This window comes from Natator depressus, chromosome 9 (assembly GCF_965152275.1).
Source record: "Natator depressus isolate rNatDep1 chromosome 9, rNatDep2.hap1, whole genome shotgun sequence".
Classification (NCBI taxonomy): Eukaryota; Metazoa; Chordata; order Testudines; family Cheloniidae; genus Natator; species Natator depressus.
This window is the reverse complement of record NC_134242.1, coordinates 48474104-48494054: the sequence shown is the minus strand read 5'-3', so window position 1 is coordinate 48494054 and position 19951 is coordinate 48474104. Positions and strand designations below refer to the sequence as shown.

Genomic DNA, 19951 nt, shown 5'->3' with positions numbered 1-19951 from the left:
ATAAAATATTTGTGGAAAACAGAAAAGGGCCACAAATCAAATAAAACAATTTCTATGATTTACTGAGTTGCTCACCTGGCTTAATTCATTATCATCATATAAATACATGATTGGAATCAGGGACAAATGTGAAGGGGAGACCTAGAAAAAAAAGTGTGATGCAGTATTAAAGGCAGAAGAAAACCCATAATGGAACAAATCCTGCGTGTCTTACTCTTGCAAGGAATCCCTTGTCTTATTGGGACGCCTTACCCGAGTAAAACCAGTAGGGTTTGCCTAACTTGTACACAGGATTATATTCTGTTGTCCTCTCTGTGTTGTATAAATCTCCAACTAAAATCTTAAAGTTTGTAGAGCAGAAAGCATTGAGTCAAGATTTTAAATACATATTTTCTTCATAAAGTTCAGTAGAAGCAAAGTATTCTGGTAAAGTACTTTTTATTTATTTACAGTATTTATGTTTTCTTTACATACCTACAGCAACATCAAAAATTATTCACAAAAGCTTAACTAAGTGTAAAAATGTTATTTCATTGGACATTTGACGTATCAGCTTGATATTATGGAAAATGTTGACTTTTTCCCCCCATGCAGTATCCAGATTGTCTGAGCATCATTTTTAAGTTTTCTGGTACATTTAGGGCCACATTTTTTAAAAAAGTCTCTAAACATGCACACCTAAATTTGCACACTTTTGTGTACAATTTTAGTCACCCAATCTTTTGAACACAAACTCAGATTTGCAGATGTGAGTAGGGGGGCATGCAAAAACTTGAGCACATGAAAATGAGCGCACAAAATATCAGGAGTGTAAATTTAGAGTTCAAGCTCAGGCTATTTTGAAAATTTAGCCCCATGTGTATATAAAGTTTAACCAAGGAAGTGTTTTCTCGGTGCTACCAAAACTATGGTTCATTTTACTTTTTAAATAAGGCTTTTATTTCTGAGATACTAGATAATTATCAGGTTCTCACATATTCATACTTGCCTCTCTGTGCAGACCCATTACCAAGAGACTTGTAGCAATAATAAGAAATAGCCACTAACTTATTGCCATGTCCACACTGGAAAAAAGTGTTAGGTGCTCACTTTTATATGATTTTCAGAGTGGGAAAACAATTACATTAAACTTATATAAAATTATATATTCCTTTGCAACCAAATGGAAACAGTTCTCCAATACATAACATTCAAACTCTGGGCCAAAGTGTGATCGCCTTTTGCTCACACAAGTAGTTTCCTTTAAATTAACAGGACTACTCAGAAAAGTAAGGCAATTATAATCTGACACTGCCTAGAAATAAAAGATAAAGGTTTGAGATTACATTTGTGACAATTGGTTAGTGGAGTTACAGTCCTGTCCTCTTGACCTGAAGCTCAAACTGCAAAAGGAGTTTTTTAAGGTAGAGTTGAATTCTTTAGTGCGCCCTTTAGTGCTAAGTAGACATAGCGTGAGGCGATTTTGACTCTATTAACGCTATTTCCTAAACTGAAAACCAGGAAGCAGTTGGTAAATGTACTGCAGGAGGAAAGTAGTAACCCTGAATTGCAGTCTGGAACAGCTTCTTGATGCACTCACTTCTTTCTATGCACATTTAACTCCTGAAGCTGAATTCAGTAATAACGTAGGGTCTGATTTTCAGCATAATCTTAAATGGTTTTCCCTTTCTGTGCCCACAATTGAGTGGATGTGAATTCTTGCAGACACAATATTTCACAATTTAATTACAGGCATAATTTCAGCCATTTAGTTGTCCAAGTATCTGACTGCAATGAGGAAGGTAAATGCTGTTTCTACAAATAACTAAAGCCACAATTTTAAGTGCCCACAAATTGTAGGCACACAGACAAAGGCCAGGTTTTAATAATCTGATCCTTTTAATGCAGTAAAATCTGGGCTATTATCCATGTATATGAATTCCTGGATATGTCTGTGTGTGTATATATATATATTGGTATTACTATAGCAATGTCAATGGGAGATAATTTTCTAATAATGTGTCCATTCTCCTGCAATCTAACCTATTCAGCTAATATTATGGAGAAGTATTTTATAAAGCAGTGAACTGAATCTGGAGGTACAGGTATGACCAAATAAGTCCCTTAAGCCATAACTTGCCAGGTCCTCTTGGTATCTTGAAAGTACAAGTCTTGCAGTGTGCTACCTGTTTGATGTATCTTGGTGTCACAATCAGCTGGTGTTCCTTATCATTGAGACAAGCCAATCTTTCAGCAATAATCTCAGCGAGATCTTGGATTTCACAGCAATAGGCTCATTCCCCCAAGCCAGTGATAATATTACATCCACCTATTTCTTTTTGGCAGAAGATCAACACAACAGTTATAGAATTGGTGAGAGTGAGAGTCCACCCTTGTCTTCTAAAAATGTAAAGAAACCCCAAACAATCCTTTTGTCCCATTCTACTGAGCTGAAAATGACATCAGTACCTGTTGACTGTGTGGCAGTAAAATGCTATCTCTTAGATTTTTTCATAGCACAAAATGTGCTGGCTGTTATTTGAGTCTACTGTATTCCTCAATTTCTCTCTTCAAAAAGGAAGTATAATATAAGTTAAGCTTAGGTTCAGAAATGCATATGTTTTACTTAAAAACATTCATCTGTTCAAAATTCAAAATAAACTTTATGGGATACAGTGTGTTTTTTTAAATAACATTTCATTCAAACTGTATATAATTCATTAAAGTATTCATACAGCAAACAATGGTTAACCCTTGAAAATGTGTAGAAAAAGATTTTCACACAAAAAAGGAAAACAAAATTCTGAGGTATCACACTCACACATACACCCAAACACACACGCAGGCTGCAGCAAAAGCAGAAAATTGTAGGCCCAAAAGAAAATGATGATTGTTCTATTAGAGAGTCCAGGTAGCTCAGGAAAAAACACAAAAACAAAACCCCCCACAATAGTCCTCTGAGTAAAGAACTACCTCAAGGAAGTTCAAGTGCATTGGAGACCTGATCACCTAAACTGTTTCTGCGAAGCAGCTCCCTGCACCTGAGAGAAATGCAGCCCAAGGTGACTTGTGCAAATATAAGGAATCAGTTGAGGCTATTTCCTGTTAGTCCTTAAACACACGAGGGGTGTCCAAAGATTCGCTTAGTCTTTGATCATGCAAGATACTGCTGGAGTGCCGTCTTCGCCCTGAAATCACAAATATTCCATTAACCATTGAATCTGGACTTCAAAAAATAAACACCCGCTGGAGATTTATGGTTAACATTTATCCCACATGACATTCTGTGCACAAGGCTAGCATGTGAGGGAGGAACTGTTAGTGTGCAATAAAAGGCTAAACTATTAATACGTTAAGATGGCAAAGCCTGAGGTTTCTCAGCAAAAGTACAGCCTAATGCCATTTGTGCTGTTTTCTTCAGCTAGGAGGAAAACTCTTTTATGCTACATGAGCAATGAGTAGTGCCAAACACTCATTAAACCAGATCTAATCCACTGGTCCGGATTGCACCCCAGAATGTGACAACATGGATGGCCTCTTTGCCCCAGGATTGCACTAGCAGCTCATACTGAGTTGTCTGTCCACTCTAACTCATAGAGCCTTTTCAGGGTCACTGCTTTCTAGGATACAATGCCCCATTCTGTAGGTATGGGCTGCATTCCTTGTTCCTAGATGTATAACTTTGAACTTGGCTGTATTTAAATGATCCCTTGAAATATGTAACTACTTATGCTAAACAATATGTTCCACCTTGTGTTTAGCTGGGACACTCTGAGTACGTTTCTCAGATCTAAAGAAGAGCTCTGTGTAAGGTTAAAAGCTTGTCTCTCTCACCCAACCGACGTTGGTCCAATAAAAGATATTACCTCACCCACCTTGTCTCTCTAATATCCTGGGACTGACATGGCTACAACTACACTGCATACTACTAAAGTTACACATTCAATCTGCAAGACTGGATAAATTATATTCAAGATTAAAAAAAATTAGCTGAGGATACTGAAACTGCCTTAATTTTTAGTAAAACATGGCATACTGGAAAAGTTCCAGAGGCCTGGAAAAGTGCTAATGTTGTCAGTGTGTACTGCTGTTTTTGAGGAGGGAGATAACGTATGAGTTGATAACCATCTTGGTGTCTGTCCTGCCTTAGAACTTGTCATAAATCCTCCTTGGCAACCATTCTTCACATAAGATGAATATAATATTTTATTCCTATGTGGCAGGACTCATCAATGTAAAGGGAAAGTCAGACACAAATGTACAAAAAGGCACTGTCTCGTGGATTTTTCTGTAATCCAAATGCTTTCAAAACAAGATGCATTTTTTTTAAAAAAGCACAGATTTCCCTTTGATCTCTATTTTGGGGGTTCTTTTATACTTACTTGTCACAAAGATTTGGATCTGATGACTGACTCAGTTTGTGTAGGATATCTACTATTCCGATATCTCGTAGTTTATCTTGGCGTTCTTGTGAACCTAAAAAAATAAATCACATTATAGGGGATAACATCAAATAAGTGATTTATTAAAAATGATAAAAAAGAACTGGAGACAGGTATGTGCTATGAGGGGATAGAATGTGTGGATGCAAATAAAATGCTGTGCTAAGAAGCCCTTTAAGCTGACTTAACCTATGGCTGCTCTGTCTTTTCCCTTTTGGAAGAAGCTACTAAATTTTTTTCCCTTCAATTTTTTCACATGAATCAATGAGAGAAAATTAAACAGGCTAGAACCTGAAGAGATTTTATTATAAAGTAAGGAGTTTGACTCTGATTGGCTTCTTCCTTTCCAACTGTCTCTGATATAGGGTGTATTTAGCTGAAAACTTGTTACAGAGTTAAACTTCTAGCACTCAGTGTACAACACAAGCTAATACAGGAAATCAGAATGCTGGAAATACAGTGTGAAGTTTTACAGGCTGAAGTGAGATTTGTTCCTGATGCTCCACATTCTCAAATTACTCAGCAGGAGAGTGGGAGATCAAACTACAAAAATAAGTCTCCTTGTTGAGGAACACCACAGCAGATTTAGAGGATGTAACCACCAATCTAAGAGTCATCCTCCCCCAACCCCATCTCCACTCACACCACCCCCTCCCTAGCACTGCTCCCATCTCCTGCTCTGCAACTCCGTGGCTTCCAACTCCTGATTCATAGGGTATGTCTGTACTGCAATGTAAGTCCGAGCTTAGACTCAGGCTCAAGCCCAAACCTCCTTCCTGTCTAACACATAATTCTGTCTGATCCGGGCCCGGGCCCAAGCCCAGGACCCCACAGGGGTGAAGGGTTTGAGCCCAGGCCCTGCAATGTCTTGGGTTCAAATGCCATCATTTTGCAATGTGGAAATAGCTCAGGCCCGGGCCTCCCAGACTCAGGACGTGAGAGTCCACCAATGCAATTCCACACTCCCACGGGATGGTGGCCTCTATGCTTTTTATCCCAAGACTGGCCAATCAAGTCCCAGGAAATGGAACCATCCCTCTGGGTCAAGTACAGCTGCTCAGCATTTAACCCTTCCATTTTATTCCGACCGCTGAGCTGCAAGCAGAGCGAACCTTCTCCTGAGTTTGTAATGGCCACTGACACGAAGAAATCCTTTGCCAAGTGTGCTGCTACATGGTCACGGGAGCAGAGTCTGATTTTGGTTAATCACTGGTGAGAGGTGAGCAAACTGTTTGACTTCACCAAGAATTCTAGGAATGACCACAAGTACCAGGAAATAACAAAGAAGCTGGCAGCACTGGGGATTCGCTTGACTGGTTAACCAGTGCAGGGAGTGGATTAAGCAGCTCAAAATGACCACTGTAAGCCAGGCATGAGAACTGCACCTCTGGAAACTCGCTGTCATCCTGCCCCTTTTACAAAGGGCTTCAGTGGGTGCTGCAACTGTGCCAAGCACTGAGCCACAAACACTTCACGACAGCCTGGTAAGCTTGGATGGTGACCTTCTCACCCCCGAACCCAGTATAGGACTGTACCATGTACCAGATGAAGCTACTGAAGTGAACAAACTGGGACAGTCCCTGAGGAGGCTTTGCAGCACATTCTAGGTCCCTACTCAGAGGAGCTATTTGATGCCCTCCTGGCAGAGCAGCCTGCCACATAACTGGCAGCAGAAACAAGAGGCAGTAGCCCCTCAGCCTGGTTAGTTTCTGGCTCCATGTTTGTTGTTGTTAATATAGGGAAGGGAGTGATTTCCAGGTTGTGACCCAATGCAAACTTTATTACAAACTTCAGGAAGAAGCATGCATCCACTAATGGTAGATTTTATTACCATTACTGCACCATATCGTATAATGTATATTTCAAATAATAAAGGTAAACACAGAAGGGGCAACCTGTAAGTTGTATCCAAACACTCTTTCTCAATACATTCATCTACTCAAGCAATACTATAAATTCACAGGTTCTTGGTCCCCACCCTCCACTGTATAAGCAGCTATGTCATTCACAATCAATTGTCCCCCCACCCCATTTCATTAAGTGATAATTGGAATACCTCATTTACTGCCAACCTTGTACAACAATCACATTCATAAACGCATATTCTCCGTCTTCCATTGGGTCATGCAAGTCCATAATGTGGATGCACAAAGCATCCCCAATGTGCGTTGTCCTTCAGGAACCATTAAGCTGTGTCACAGCGACCAGCTGGAGATCTTCGTCTCATTGCCCTCCCTCCCCCAGTCTCCCTATTGTCTATCAATCACTTGCTGCATTTGCATCTAGACCTTAAGCTCATTGTACTACTACCTAACATTTGCCATTCTCTCCGCTGAAAGGATTTTGTTTTGACAATACTTTCTGTCCAAGACAATACATAAAAGTATGAGAGTCTCTTACCTTCTTCTTCATTCCATATGAGATTAGATATGCAAAACATGGCAGCAAGCTGAAGTTTAGCATTCGAATGACTCTGAATATAGAAACAGAATTTTTGGAGTTTCAGAAGCTAAATATCACAAAACTTTTTAGATGTACATTTTCTAACATTCACCTAAGGACTGAGGTAAAAAATCGTGGGCAATTCCTCATCCACGATCTGCACCAAAGACATGACTGCTATTTAGAGTTATTTGGAGAGTTATTTTGTCCTTGATTGCAAAATAGATTCTACCTTCACCATATTGCAGCCATTGTTACACTCACTACACTAACCATGAAGCCAAGAGGCTCTTGCTGCTGCCACTCTCCCATCTGGCATCAGGTTCAGTCCAGTCCAGCCTATAGATCATCAGGAAGATTGTACCAGCAACACTGCTCCTGAGCATAACTGTATTCTCCTCAGACTTGCTTTCTATTTCCGAACTCTCACTCTCAGGCAGCTGGGATGAGCCTGTTAAAAGCTGGGGTTTCCTCAGAACTGCTGTGTTTCTGTTATATCTTGAGATACCAGCAAGTTCTTTTCAACACAGTTATAAAATATTTGATTTGATTCTGCCTTGGCCTGTTGTTCAAGAGGCACCAAATAGAAGAACAACTATGCACAGACTGTGTGCCCTGATTCCTACAGCAACTAGCCTGGTCTTTAATAGGTATTGAGGGAACATTTCTGTTTAGATTTCTCTGCTGAACTGGTTGTGTAACAAAGCGTTGGTCCTGGTGCTCGGACACACATCCCTTCACTCTGTTCCAAGGCTCAGTTGCCCCTTTAATAATGAGTTCATGGAGCACGTGACAGGGGTCATGCGACTGCAGGTTGAGAGGGCCCTTCCATGTGCGAAACCAAGCAGGCTTGAGCGGGGTGGAGAAACCAAACTTTTTGAGCTGAGCTCCCCATTTGAGTTACAATTTTTTGTTGCACCCCCCCCAAACTCAAACAGGTTTGGAAGCCCACTAAGGTGAGTCAGGGGTGCAGGTGGTGCTCCGTCCCTGAGCCCTGCTGTGTGGGACTGGCCTGAGCCACCTGGCGTTGCTACTCCCCCTCCCCGCCCTGCCGAACGTTTCTCACATCCCACAGTTTGAAAACCTCTAGAAGCTGTTGCCGGAAGGCAGAAAACTGGGGGGAGGGACGTGACCGTGCATGTCCCCTCACATTATTTTAATACAGTCTGCTTACCTGTACGTGGCAGACTGTATTAAAATAAGCCAAAAAGTCTGAAAACCATTGACCTACCCCAGAGAAGCAGCAAAAGTATGAGCTCATCTCTATCTATCCCAATGAGATGCTAACTAGAAGTGTCCAGATCAGTGTTAATGCCACACAGGCAGGTTAACAAACAAACACTGGAGTCCATGCTCACCCCAGCTAAAGGACATGCAATGAAGCAAATACTTGAGGGGCTGAACAAACCTGAATCTGTTGTTTTTCAGACCATACTGCAAGGCACTTCTTTTCAGGGCTGTTGAAGGCTAGTCTTGCTAGGGGTGACGTGGGAAAAGGGTGGATTTGATTTAAATCACTAGTCTGGAAGACTCTATTTTATCATGGATTTAAGCATGGATTTCTACATAAAAATGCATTCTTGTTGGTTGTTATAACCTCAAGACATATTCTTCACAATTCAGAGATAGATGTAGGTTTCATTTTTAGAAGGTAAAAAGAACAGGAATACTTGTGGCACCTTAGAGACTAACAAATTTATTAGCGCATAAGCTTTCGTGGACTACAGCCCACTTTATTGGATGCATAGAATGGAACATATAGTAAGATATATATACACCTATATGTTCCATTCTATGCATCCGATGAAGTGGTATGTATATATATCTTACTATATGTTCCATTCTATGCATCTGATGAAGCGGGCTGTAGCCCACAAAAGCTTATGCTCTAATAAATTGGTTAGTCTCTAAGGCGCCACAAGTACTCCTGTTCTTTTTGCGGATACAGACTAACACGGCTTCTACTCTGAAACCTGTCTTTTAGAAGGTACACACTATACATTTTTAAAGTGATTTACTTTGAAAACTTTTCAGATTAGTTTTACAGCTATGTCAGAAAATGAATGATTGTTTGGTTATTTCATTTACCGAAGGTAATTGAAGCAGATATTTATGAAGTCATTGGGAGATGAACTATCTCCAATTCAACAGGTTAATCGTTAATATTTGGAGGATTTTCTTGCCATGCTGTATTAGGAGGAGAACATCACCAGACAGACATTTAAATTGTTTTATTCAACTAAAACAACAACAACGTTATGTATTCTGGATGTTTTTCTTCAACAGCAAACATATAATATTTTAACAAAACAAGCATATGAATTTTTTAATTTAAACATTCATGTTTTTTAAAATCAGGTTTGTTTTGGTTAAAATTGTTTTAAAACTAAAATAGTTAAATGAAATATTTAAAAAAACCCAACAAAAATTAAATTGACTATGTCAGCCAGGTCAACATGAGAAACTTAAAATATTGGCTTCTGCAGCTAACTCAGTCATCTTCACCTTCATTTTCCTGTTTGTTCATAATCCGGAAAAGAAAAACAAGCTTTCCTGCTTTTTCGGGTCCCAAACAATTTCTCAATTTGGAATGAATTAGTCCAAAGGAAGAAAATATTCTTTCTACACCAGAAGACGCTACTGCTGTTAAAAGCGAGATCATCACTTCAACAGTCTCTGAATCCAAGTGCTTAAGTGACTTCCACCAGTTCACTGATGTGACTTTCTTTAAAATATCATCAAACACATATTTCTTGAATGGTTCACCCTTAGCTCTGAAGTTTATTATAGTTGGCATTATGGAGAGATGATTGCTGGATGTCCATGTCATAACCAACTCCTCTTCTTCAGCAGTTAAGGTTTGACCTTGGTGCCGAGTATTGAGACTATTTGCAAGAAAATGAGCTGGAGATAGTGCTTGTCCCACTTGTTTTTTTAATGCTTGTAATTTAACTCTGTCATTGCATATTTCTCTTTTTAAGATCTCACTTAGTTCCTTCCAAATTTCAGCAGCATCAGCAATAAAACAGGTATTTCCCTGCATTTTGTTCAAGGCTACAGAAATAGGCTTCAGGGTACTCAGCATGTGTTCTACATTTCTCTTAAGCCCAATGTTGAGAACTTGGGCTGTGATAGTGCCATTTTTTTTTCCACAATTTTGTTCACAAACTGTCATCAGATTAGGCCAGTTCTTGATATAATGCTCAAAACAGTCCACTACTGAGTTCCATTGCACATCTTGTGGGAGAGTTAGCCTGGTTCCTCCCACTTTTTTCAGAGCAGCTGCTGCAAAGTGGTTGTTACAGAAGTATTTTGCGATTTCAACAACATTAGCCTTTATTTGTGGAACACTGAAGTCTTTGGCTAGGAGGTGCATCAAATGAGCACTGCAACCGTATTTTATTAGCTTGAGACTCTCTTCACACTCTTCTAAATTTCTTCTCATCTTGGATACTTTTGCAGCTTGGTCACAGACAATGCTGCATACTAGACATTTGAATTTTTTTTCCACAGTTTGTTATAGCTTTTACTGCTACTTCTTGTAAGTATTCTGCTGTGTGTACATTTCCAGATGTATCAATTGTTTCTGTAAGGAAGACATTCCCTTCTTCTGTTGTCACATAAGCATGTACAACAGGATCATTGTGGACATTGCTCCACCCATCAAGACTCAGGTTAATAATTTCACTCTCTAGACCTTTTGCAAACTGCTCAATTTCTCTTTCATACTCTTTATCCAGCAATTTGCCTGCAACATCTGCTCTGTTGGGCAGACTGTATCCTGGTCTTAATGACTGAACCATGTTAAGGAACTGTGGGTTCTCAGTCATACGGAAAGGAGAGTTTGTTGCATAAACAAACTGGGCAATTTTTTCATCAATTACCCCATTTTGTAATCTGCTGGTTCTCATCACAAACTTATCTGTGGTTGTTTCTGGATGATGGAGGTTTTTTTTCCTTTTTGCTACAGGTGATATACTGTGGCTATGTGACATACATGAAACACTATCATTGGCAGATAACTCTGAAACTATAGAAAAATGATGATGATCTTGAAGGTGGATAGTTTTCAGAATCCTGTATGTTGAGGATGGATTCTCCTAAACAACATAAGTCAATGCAGTTAGTTAATTATTATTACCATACTGCTCATTTAGTATTACTCATTGCATTCACTGACACTCAGTACTACTTTAAAGGTGAAATTGTAAAAGGAAGATCTGCCTATTTCAGATATTTATTTTTTAACACAACTGCATCTAAAATGGTAGTACCATAGAGTAACAACTATATTTTTTGCTCAAACATGAGAATTCAAGAATAGTCCAGAAGGAAGACAGGCAGTCCTGAAGAAAGACGTATGAAATAAAAAAGTTTACCAACCTAAAGGTCCTGTATGTTCTGTTATGTTCCTTTCATCATCTTCAACGCAGCTTCCTCCTGAGAAGGAACACTTCTCATGCTGTTGTTTCATTTGGGTAACCAAGTCTTGCATTTCTTTGTTGCACTGTTTGCATTTTGCACGCATGCCCGTCTTACCCACAGGTAGAGGAACTTCATTAAAATATTCCCAAACTGGGTCTCTCTTACGGTCTGCTGCCATTACAGATTCTCCCTTCTAGTGAGAGAATGGTATGGTAGATCTCAAATCAGTGAAGGCTACACTCAGAAAGACCTCAAGACTTCTGGAATATGCTGCTCAAACAGTTTCACTTTTGTTTCTACTGCCTGTCCCTCCCTTCTCATATTTATCTCCAGACTTCTTCTCCTTGTCCAGATCTATTCCGCCCCCAACAATCTTCTATTCATTGAACTTTTTGAAACTTTGCACTTTTAGAGAGGTAAGGGATTGACTCTGTGTACACAAATTTGCAGAGGGACAATAAGGTTGATGTCTGTTATTTCTCACCTCTATATATTATTTATTTTAAAACATTTTTGCTGTTAACAAGCATGCTATCTCTGGAGACACAAATCCACAGTCTGAGAACTGCAAAACTAAGCATCTCTGATGGTATCTTCTAGACTGAGCACTGAGTCCCATTGGGTAGGTAGAAAGAATAACCCAAATAATCTATACAGAAGCCCCTGGAACCCCATCAGATTGGGTCCCTAATCCATGAACTACTGGAACTCATTTACAAATTTTTTCTTAAACATTACATGAATATATTGTTTCATATTATAGAATTAGAATTTATAATCCCTATTCCATGATGAGAGATCTTTGAGCTATAATGTAACTTAATTAAAACTATCTTTAGATAAAATGCTTTTTGGGGAAAAAAACTATTAAAAAATCCGATTTAAATAAAAAAATCAATTTTTTTTTTAAAAAATAATTGATTTTTATCCACTCTGCATGGGGAAATGGGGTATTTGGGATACTGCTTTGTGTTGCTGGTTATTTTGTATTATTGTGTTTTGGGTTTGCCGATTTTTTTTTAAATTTACCCTGTTTATGTAAATGTCAGAAGTCCCCAAGATGCAAAGATGGGGCTTCTTGTTTCGTACAATTAAACATTTACATTAAATAGGCTGGAAAGGCCTGGGAGCCAAATGAATCTTGCTGCCTAGGGAAAGGGGGAAGCCAAACAGCACTACGCATGGGTTAGCCTGCTACTAGGATGCAGCTTCCTTTTCCTGCAGCTGCCTGAGATCTGGAGGATTGGAGTCTCTGCCCCCAAGCTCCCCCCACCCCAAGGGGAGCATTTCTCAAAACCTCTATCAGATACACCTAATTAAGGCAGAAACACCTTCCCTTCCATTCCCTGTCTGGTGCTACATGTGTACCTTAATACATTATAAGGCTGCTGTGGGAGCTTTAATTTTTGGATTTCCCTTGTGACCGACTCGCCAGCGTTAACACTGCATTCATGTAGTGTTTGAACTGAACTAACACACATGCTCTCTGTACAGATGGATACACACGAATGAAGTGTTGGATACTGAATACTAGTAATTTGTTTAACTTTTAAGCCATGTTAGAATATCCACTTTCAACTCCTGTAAAGAGGAGAGGGCAGACCCTTCAAAGAAATTCCCCATACCATGTAATACTTAATTTTCTGCAAGATGTCATCATTGGTCATAATGAGTTCTTTTGCTGTTGTTCCATCTGCTATGTTGGCAAGTATACATAATGTCTGAAAAAGAGAGAAAGTTGTCATTTGCAGTACATCTATGAATCATAGCTTTCCTGAGTTCCAACCTTTCATGGTGAACACTTCTTTATCAGAATCTGGAGCAGGGCCAGCTCTAGGATTTTTGCGGCCCCAAGCAGAAAATTTGCCCCCCCCCAAGCTCAGGTGGGGCTGGGGCTCGCAGGTGGCACTGGAAGCAGAGGGAGTGATGTCACCTTTTCCCAGAGCCTGCAGGGGCTTTTCCCCCTCCCCCTACTGATACCTTCTTCCCTCTCTCCTGGCCCTACATGGTGGGAAGTGCTGATTCCCCCCATTTCTTACATCCCTGCTGCTCTACTGCACACAGTCCTGATCTTTGCCAAATGTATATAATTCAGTATCCCAGAGTTTAAAACTATTTTGAACTCACTTCCAATACCCACCATAACACTCAGAGCCATACTAAGCTTAAGCTTCCAGCAGTGAAGAGAAATGGACAGTCTGGTTGTTAGCACTGCTGTTACTTTCATAGGACTTAATTTGACAGATATCATGGTAAAATATTCAAGGCAAGTTATTTATAATCCCCAAAAGGGAAGACCTGTTAGTAATATACCCGTGATGAATGCCAACATCTTAAAACTTTCTTGACACTTTTACCCAGCTAAGAGAACACACAAAAAAGTAAAGGATACCTGCTCCTTGACCTCAATATTGTGCTCCCCTTCCAAAATCAGAGTCACTGCTTGCATGATTTGCTTTCCATGGGTGCTCATTATCTGGTCTATATGCTGTAAAAGCAAAGCAATTATAGATACACAATTAGTATACATTTTCTAGAGAAAAGGACAAAAACAAGGACATTTTTATTGTGAAAGTGAGTGGAATTATCATCAGTATTTCTAGGTGCCAGTACCTTTATGCAAGGCATCACAAATGCGAGAACCCATTGCAGCAGAAAACAGGAGTTACTTTCCTTTTCATTACTTTAGCCAACCCTTGTCACAGGGAGCAGAATAAGGAACTATATGTTTGATCCTACTTCCACTGAAGCCTGTTGAACATTTAAATACTGACTACCCCAGAGCAACACAGTTGTCACTGAGGCCATAATCTGAAGACTGAAGGATCTCTGAGTCATAAATTGACAACCTGATGAACATGAGAACTCAGTGTGATGCTGTGGCTAAATGGGTCAACATGATCTTTCCATATTTAAGAGGGAGGACACCAGGTAGGTGTAGTGATATCATTTTGCTATTAGCCAGGATGGGCAGGGATGGTGTCCCTAGCCTCTGTTTGCCAGAAGCTGGGAATGGGCGACGGGATGGATCACTTGATGATTACCTGTTCTGTTCATTTCCTCTGGGGCACCTGGCATTGGCCACTGTTGGAAGACAGGATACTGGGCTAGAAGGACCTTTGGTCTGGGCCAGTATGGCCGTTCTTGTGTTCTGTATACAGTCCTGGTGAGACCAGTACTGGAATACTGTGTCAAGTTCTGGGGTCTACACTTCAAAACAGAAATTCTGAGAGGGTTCAGAGAAAAGCCACAAAAAATTATTTGTGGCCTGAAAATCTGTCTCACAGTGAGAGATTTAAGCAGCTCAATCTATTTTGCTTGATGAAGCGAAGTTTTAGAGGTGACTTTATAGCCACCCATGCTTGGAGGAGATGAGATACACAGGAGAACTCATCTAGCAGAAAAAGGCATTACAACATTCAATGGCTGGAAATTGAAGTTGGTAAAGTTCAAACTCGTTGTAAAATGCAAATTTTTAAGTGAGGGTAATTAAGCAGGGGAACAGATTACCAAAGATATGGTAAATTCTCCATCACTTGGAGTCAAAGTCAAGTTTAGATTTTTCTTTTTTCCCCCAAACACAAAAATACTGCAGTTCAGTGACAAGTTATTAGGTTTGAGGGTGAAATTCTGTGGAATGTGGTATGGCAGAAGCTCAGAGTAAAGAATTATAATGGTACTTTCTTGCCTTAAAAAAAAAAAAAAAATCTATGAAAGAATACAGAGTTACTCAGAAATAGCTGGGGCCATAATTTGGGCTGCAAAACCACTTTAACTGATGGTTCAGACACTAGTTTGACTGTTACAGCTCAGGGTGAGTTTACAGGGCAATTAGAAAACAAATATTTTTACTTGTAGATTGAGCTAATTTGATATGAAAATTGAAAATCAATTATTATGGAACCCAAAGGTGCACTTTTTACAGCATCACTTTTCATGATAGAAGCACACTTTACAGGTGGCTATGTTTCTACATAGAAGTCCACCTTGCCAAATATTTATTGCACTTTTTCCTCTATTCTTCACTAGATGGGCCTCTTGCTCGTCCTCCATTCGTATCTCAAGCACTTTACTTCTTGCCATAAAACAGTTCACGTGCTTAAATCTTGTATCATCTTATTCTATTCTATAAAAAGGATATATGAACTGTGTGAATGCACAATCCAATAGATCAAAATCAAAGACTGAAGAAGTGTTTTAAAATGATAGATAAGAGACAAATGAAATAGCTCAGACACTTGGGGCTTGTCTACACGGCACTGGCTGTGCGCACCATAGAGTGCTCTATTGTGCTGTGCTCTAACTGCCCTCTACAGACTATGCTGGTGCAAGATACCCAGTTCACCTTGGTACCAAGGTATCTTTTAGTTTGTGCCAGCAAGGTCTACATGGGGCAGTTAAAGTGCAGCATATTGGAGTGCTCTCCAAATCACATACCTCTAGTGCGCACTACCGGCACTGTGTAGACAAGCCATAAGTAAAAAGAAATATGGGTATCCTTAAGATATCTGCATCCCACAGTTCATTTCAAAACACAAACCACTCCCTCTGTTAACTAGACTTTTAACAGTGTTTACAAAAATGTGTTGTCTGTCTGTCAAAAGCCTTTCTAAACACAAACAGAATCCAACACCCAACAAAAAAGTATTGGTATGTATCTGCGGACATAACTAGAGATAAAGCTCCAGCTAGATATGCAGAATTCTCTCTTTATTAAGGATTTTCATTTCATTGTGGTCTTTTTATGACCATTAGTGTTTTTGGGTTCAGATACTTCAATAATGTGCAATGGAGGCCTCACAGTTTCAACAATAATATTTTTAAATGAACTTAAAGAGAAGAGTAATTTGCTTTTCAGACCTACTAGATCACTGGAAAGAGTATTATGGATTTACAAAGTATCGTCTATGAATGCTGGCTTAGTGTTAGGAAGGCAACTTTTCTGGAGGATTTGTTTGTGGTTTTACTTACTGGGCGAGTAGACAGAAGATTTCTGAGCAGTCCCAAAGTTTTCATTAGCACGTTTACATCTGAATCAGAGAGTAGCTGGAATAATTGTTCTGTACTCAAACCTTGTAAGATGTCTGCTTTGATCTTTTGTTCTGCTTGAAATGCCATGTTCTGAAGAACAGATACATACAGAAAAACTGAGCCGTACACCTCATATTAGCATTTCTCGTTCACTTAATTTTGTCTCAGAGCGTGCTTTCCATTCTGTCTACGGAAGAATTACTACCATCTCTGCTGTGCATACGTTCTTGATAAAATAACCCTGCAAGCAAATGCAAGGAAAGGTTACTCACCTTGTAGTACCTGGAGTTCTTTGAAATGCATTGTCCCTACGTGTAGTGCACTTCAGGTGATTCACAGGCAGCGTCTTTTCAAGGAGGCAGGTACCCAGAGTCCAATGCCACAACAGACTGCAGAACCACCCTGCCCAGGGAAACATCTGAGGCAGCCACCTGCTCCAGTGTTGAATGTCTCGCAAAGGTGTGTACAGAGCCCCAAGTCATTGCTCAGCAGATGTCAATGAGAGGGACATCTTTGAGGCAGGCTACTGAGGCTGCTTAGGCTCTCACAGAATGTGCTCTCACACTGCCCATAAGAGGGACATTGTTCATCTCATAGCAGAGTATGATGCATCCCGGGATCCCTTTTGACAGCCTCTGTGTGGAAACAGCCTCTCCTTTCATCCATTCCATAAATGATACAAAGTCTAGGAGATTTCCAAAATTTAATTCTCTGTAGGCAGACTGCAAGGTGCCTATGCATATCCAAGGAGAGACACATCACCTCTTTCCGCCTGGTGTGTGGTTTAGCGCAGAACACAGGCAGATGGATAATTTGGCTGATGTGAAAGTCTGATACCATCTTAGGGAGGAACTTCTGGTGGAGTCTCATGGGTGCCTTAGCCTTGGGGAAAACTGTACCGCGATGGGGAGATCTGCCATGAGTGCCCCTAGCTCCCAACCTCTTCTGGTAGATGTGATTGAGACGATAAATGCTACCTTCATGGAAAGATGCAGTAGAGATCCCAAAGGCTCAAACAGCACCTTAGTCAGAGTTGAAAAATCAGGTTCAAGTCCCAGGATGGTACCAGCTTTGACACTGGAGGGAAGACTCTAACCAAGCCTTTCAGGAACAGAAACGGGACTGGATGAGCAAACACAAAGTAGGTGTGTACAGGTGGGTGAAATGCACTAATGGTCACCAGCGTCCCATGTATTTTAAGGATAATTGGCTAGCCTAGTACATCTGGGATTCCGGACCATGAAAGGGAAATTCCTCACTGATCACACCAGAATATAAATCTTTTCCACTTTGCTGTGTAGCATTTCCCAGTAGAGTCCTTCCTATTACTGCTCAATACGACCCGGACATCTGCCAACCAGGCCTTTCCTAGGTCTGATGTCCATCCTTACAAAATGCCCTCAAGTCCTGGTTGAGTTAGAGTGGTAAGTCCTCCCCTTGTCTTGACTCAAAAGATTTTGCCTCAGCGCGAGGTGGAGAGAAGGCTGGCTTGACAGTTGCAATAACAATATGGTACTATAACTGATGGGTCCAGCTCAGCACTATGACAATGACCGCACTTTGTGCTGTCTGACTTTCCCCAATACCCTGGATAGAATCATAGAATATCAGGTTTGGAAGGGACCTCAGGAGGTCACCTAGTCCAACCCCCTGCTCAAAGCAGGACCAATCCCCAACTAAATTATCCCAGCCAGGGCTTTGTCAAGCTGGACCTTAAAAACTTCCAAGGAAGGAGATTCCATCACCTCCCTAGGTAATGCATTCCAGTGCTTCACCACCCTCCTAGTGAAAAAGTTTTTCCTAATATCCAACCTAAACCTCTCCCACCGCAACTTGAGACCATTACTCCTTGTTCTGTCATCTCCTACCACTGAGAACAGTCTAGATCCATCCTCTTTGGAACTCCCTTTCAGGTAGTTGAAACCAGCTATCAAATCCCCCCTCATTCTTCTCTTCTGCAGACTATACAATCCCAGTTCCCTCAGCCTCTCCTCATAAGTCATGTGTTCCAGTCCCCTAATCATTTTTGTTGCCCTCCGCTGGACTCTTTCCAATTTTTCCACATCTTTCTTGTAGCATGGGGCCCAAAACTGGACACAGTATTCCAGATGAGGCCTCACCAATGTCGAATAGAGGAAACGATCACGTCCCTCTATCTGCTGGCAATGCCCCTACTTACACAGTCCAAAATGCCATTGGCCTTCTTGGCAACAAGGGCACACTGTTGACTCATATCCAGCTTCTCGTCCACTGTAACCCCTAGGTCCTTCTCTGCAGAATTGCTGCCTAGCCATTCGGTCCCTAGTCTGTAGCGGTTCATGGGATTCTTCCGTCCTAAGTGCAGGACTCTGTACTTGTCCTTGTTGAACCTCATCAGATTTCTTTTGACCCAATCCTCTAATTTGTCTAGGTCCCTCTGTATCGTATCCCTACTCTCCAGCGTATCTACCTCTCCTCCCAGTTTAGTGTCATCTGCAAATTTGCTGAGGGTGCAATCCACGCCAGCCGGTTTTGTTCAATATCTTCCATTAATGATCTGGAGGATGGCATGGATTGCACCCTCAGCAAGTTTGCAGAGGACACTAAACTGGGAGGAGAGGTAGATACGCGGGACGGTAGGGATAGGATACAGAGGGACCTAGACAAATTAGAGGATTGGGGCACTCCACTTGATACCGGCTGCCAACTAAACATGAAGCCATTGATCACTACCCGTTGAGCCTGACGATCTAGCCAGCTTTCTATCCACCTTATAGTCCAATTTTTTGTTCATATTTGACACAAACAGATCTGTGACTGGGAGACCCCACATCCAAAACACCTCCCAGAGAGATAGGTCATGCAGCTCTAACTCATGCTCTGTGGAGAAGTGTCTGCTCAGAATCTGCAGTGGTGCTTTGGACTTGTGGCAAATGAACGGCCGTCAGGGTAATCTGCAATTCCAGAGGGTGATGGCCTCCACACAGTGCTGTGAGGAGCTTGCTCCTTCCTGCTTGTTGATGTAATAGACTGTTTCCATGTTGTCTGATAACATCTGGACTGAATGGCTGCAAATGCGAGGTAGGAATTAGTCGCAGGCCAGCCTGACAGCTCTCAATGCCAACACGGTGATGTGCAGCAAAGACTCCTGAGAAGATCACTTCCCTTATAGTTTGAGGAGCCCTCTTGGAAGGGCAGGTAGTGCAAGGGAAGTGTCCACAGTCACAGTAATTCTTGGGAGCAGGGAACTGAACAGACCGCCACACACACCCCTTTCCTCTGTCTTCCCACCTGCCCAGGAATGTTAAGGTCCTTTGTGGAACTGTGACCAGCAAATGGAGACTGTTTGCCTGGGGTGTATGGAGTCCGTAGCCATGCTTGCAGGCATCTGAGATGAAGCCTTGCAAATGGGATCACATAAGTACTTGCAGCCATATGACCCAAGAGATCATCCAAATCTGCTGTATGAGTCCTTCGATGGTGAGGAAACAGTCATCTGGTATGCATGCTCTGGCCAATACCATGTCCAGCCTTGCTCTGATGAATTCTGTCATTTGTGTCAGTTCCAGAGTAGACTTGTCTGGGTTCACCCTCAGACCCAGCCTTTCAAACAGGTCCAGAAACATGTTGGTTGCTTCTTGCATTTCCTGGTA

At 41.0% G+C, this 19951-nt stretch overlaps 1 protein-coding gene across 10 annotated transcripts in view; it reads right to left on the bottom strand.

Moving 5' to 3' along the window:
• Positions 1-427: 427 nt before the first annotated feature.
• The window catches only part of ARMC8 (armadillo repeat containing 8), a 179686-nt gene continuing 160162 nt past the window's right edge, over positions 428-19951 (bottom strand). For 9 of the 10 annotated variants that reach the window (XM_074964085.1, XM_074964092.1, XM_074964087.1 and 6 more), the window contains 6 exons: positions 16260-16409; positions 13681-13776; positions 12914-13009; positions 6822-6894; positions 4362-4455; positions 428-3167 (listed from right to left, as the gene is read on the bottom strand). In XM_074964085.1, coding sequence (XP_074820186.1) covers positions 3134-3167; positions 4362-4455; positions 6822-6894; positions 12914-13009; positions 13681-13776; positions 16260-16409 — 543 coding nt within the window. In that variant the 3' untranslated portion in view covers positions 428-3133. The remainder of the gene's footprint in view (positions 3168-4361; positions 4456-6821; positions 6895-12913; positions 13010-13680; positions 13777-16259; positions 16410-19951) is intronic. The other variant, XM_074964088.1, reaches the window with a different exon arrangement.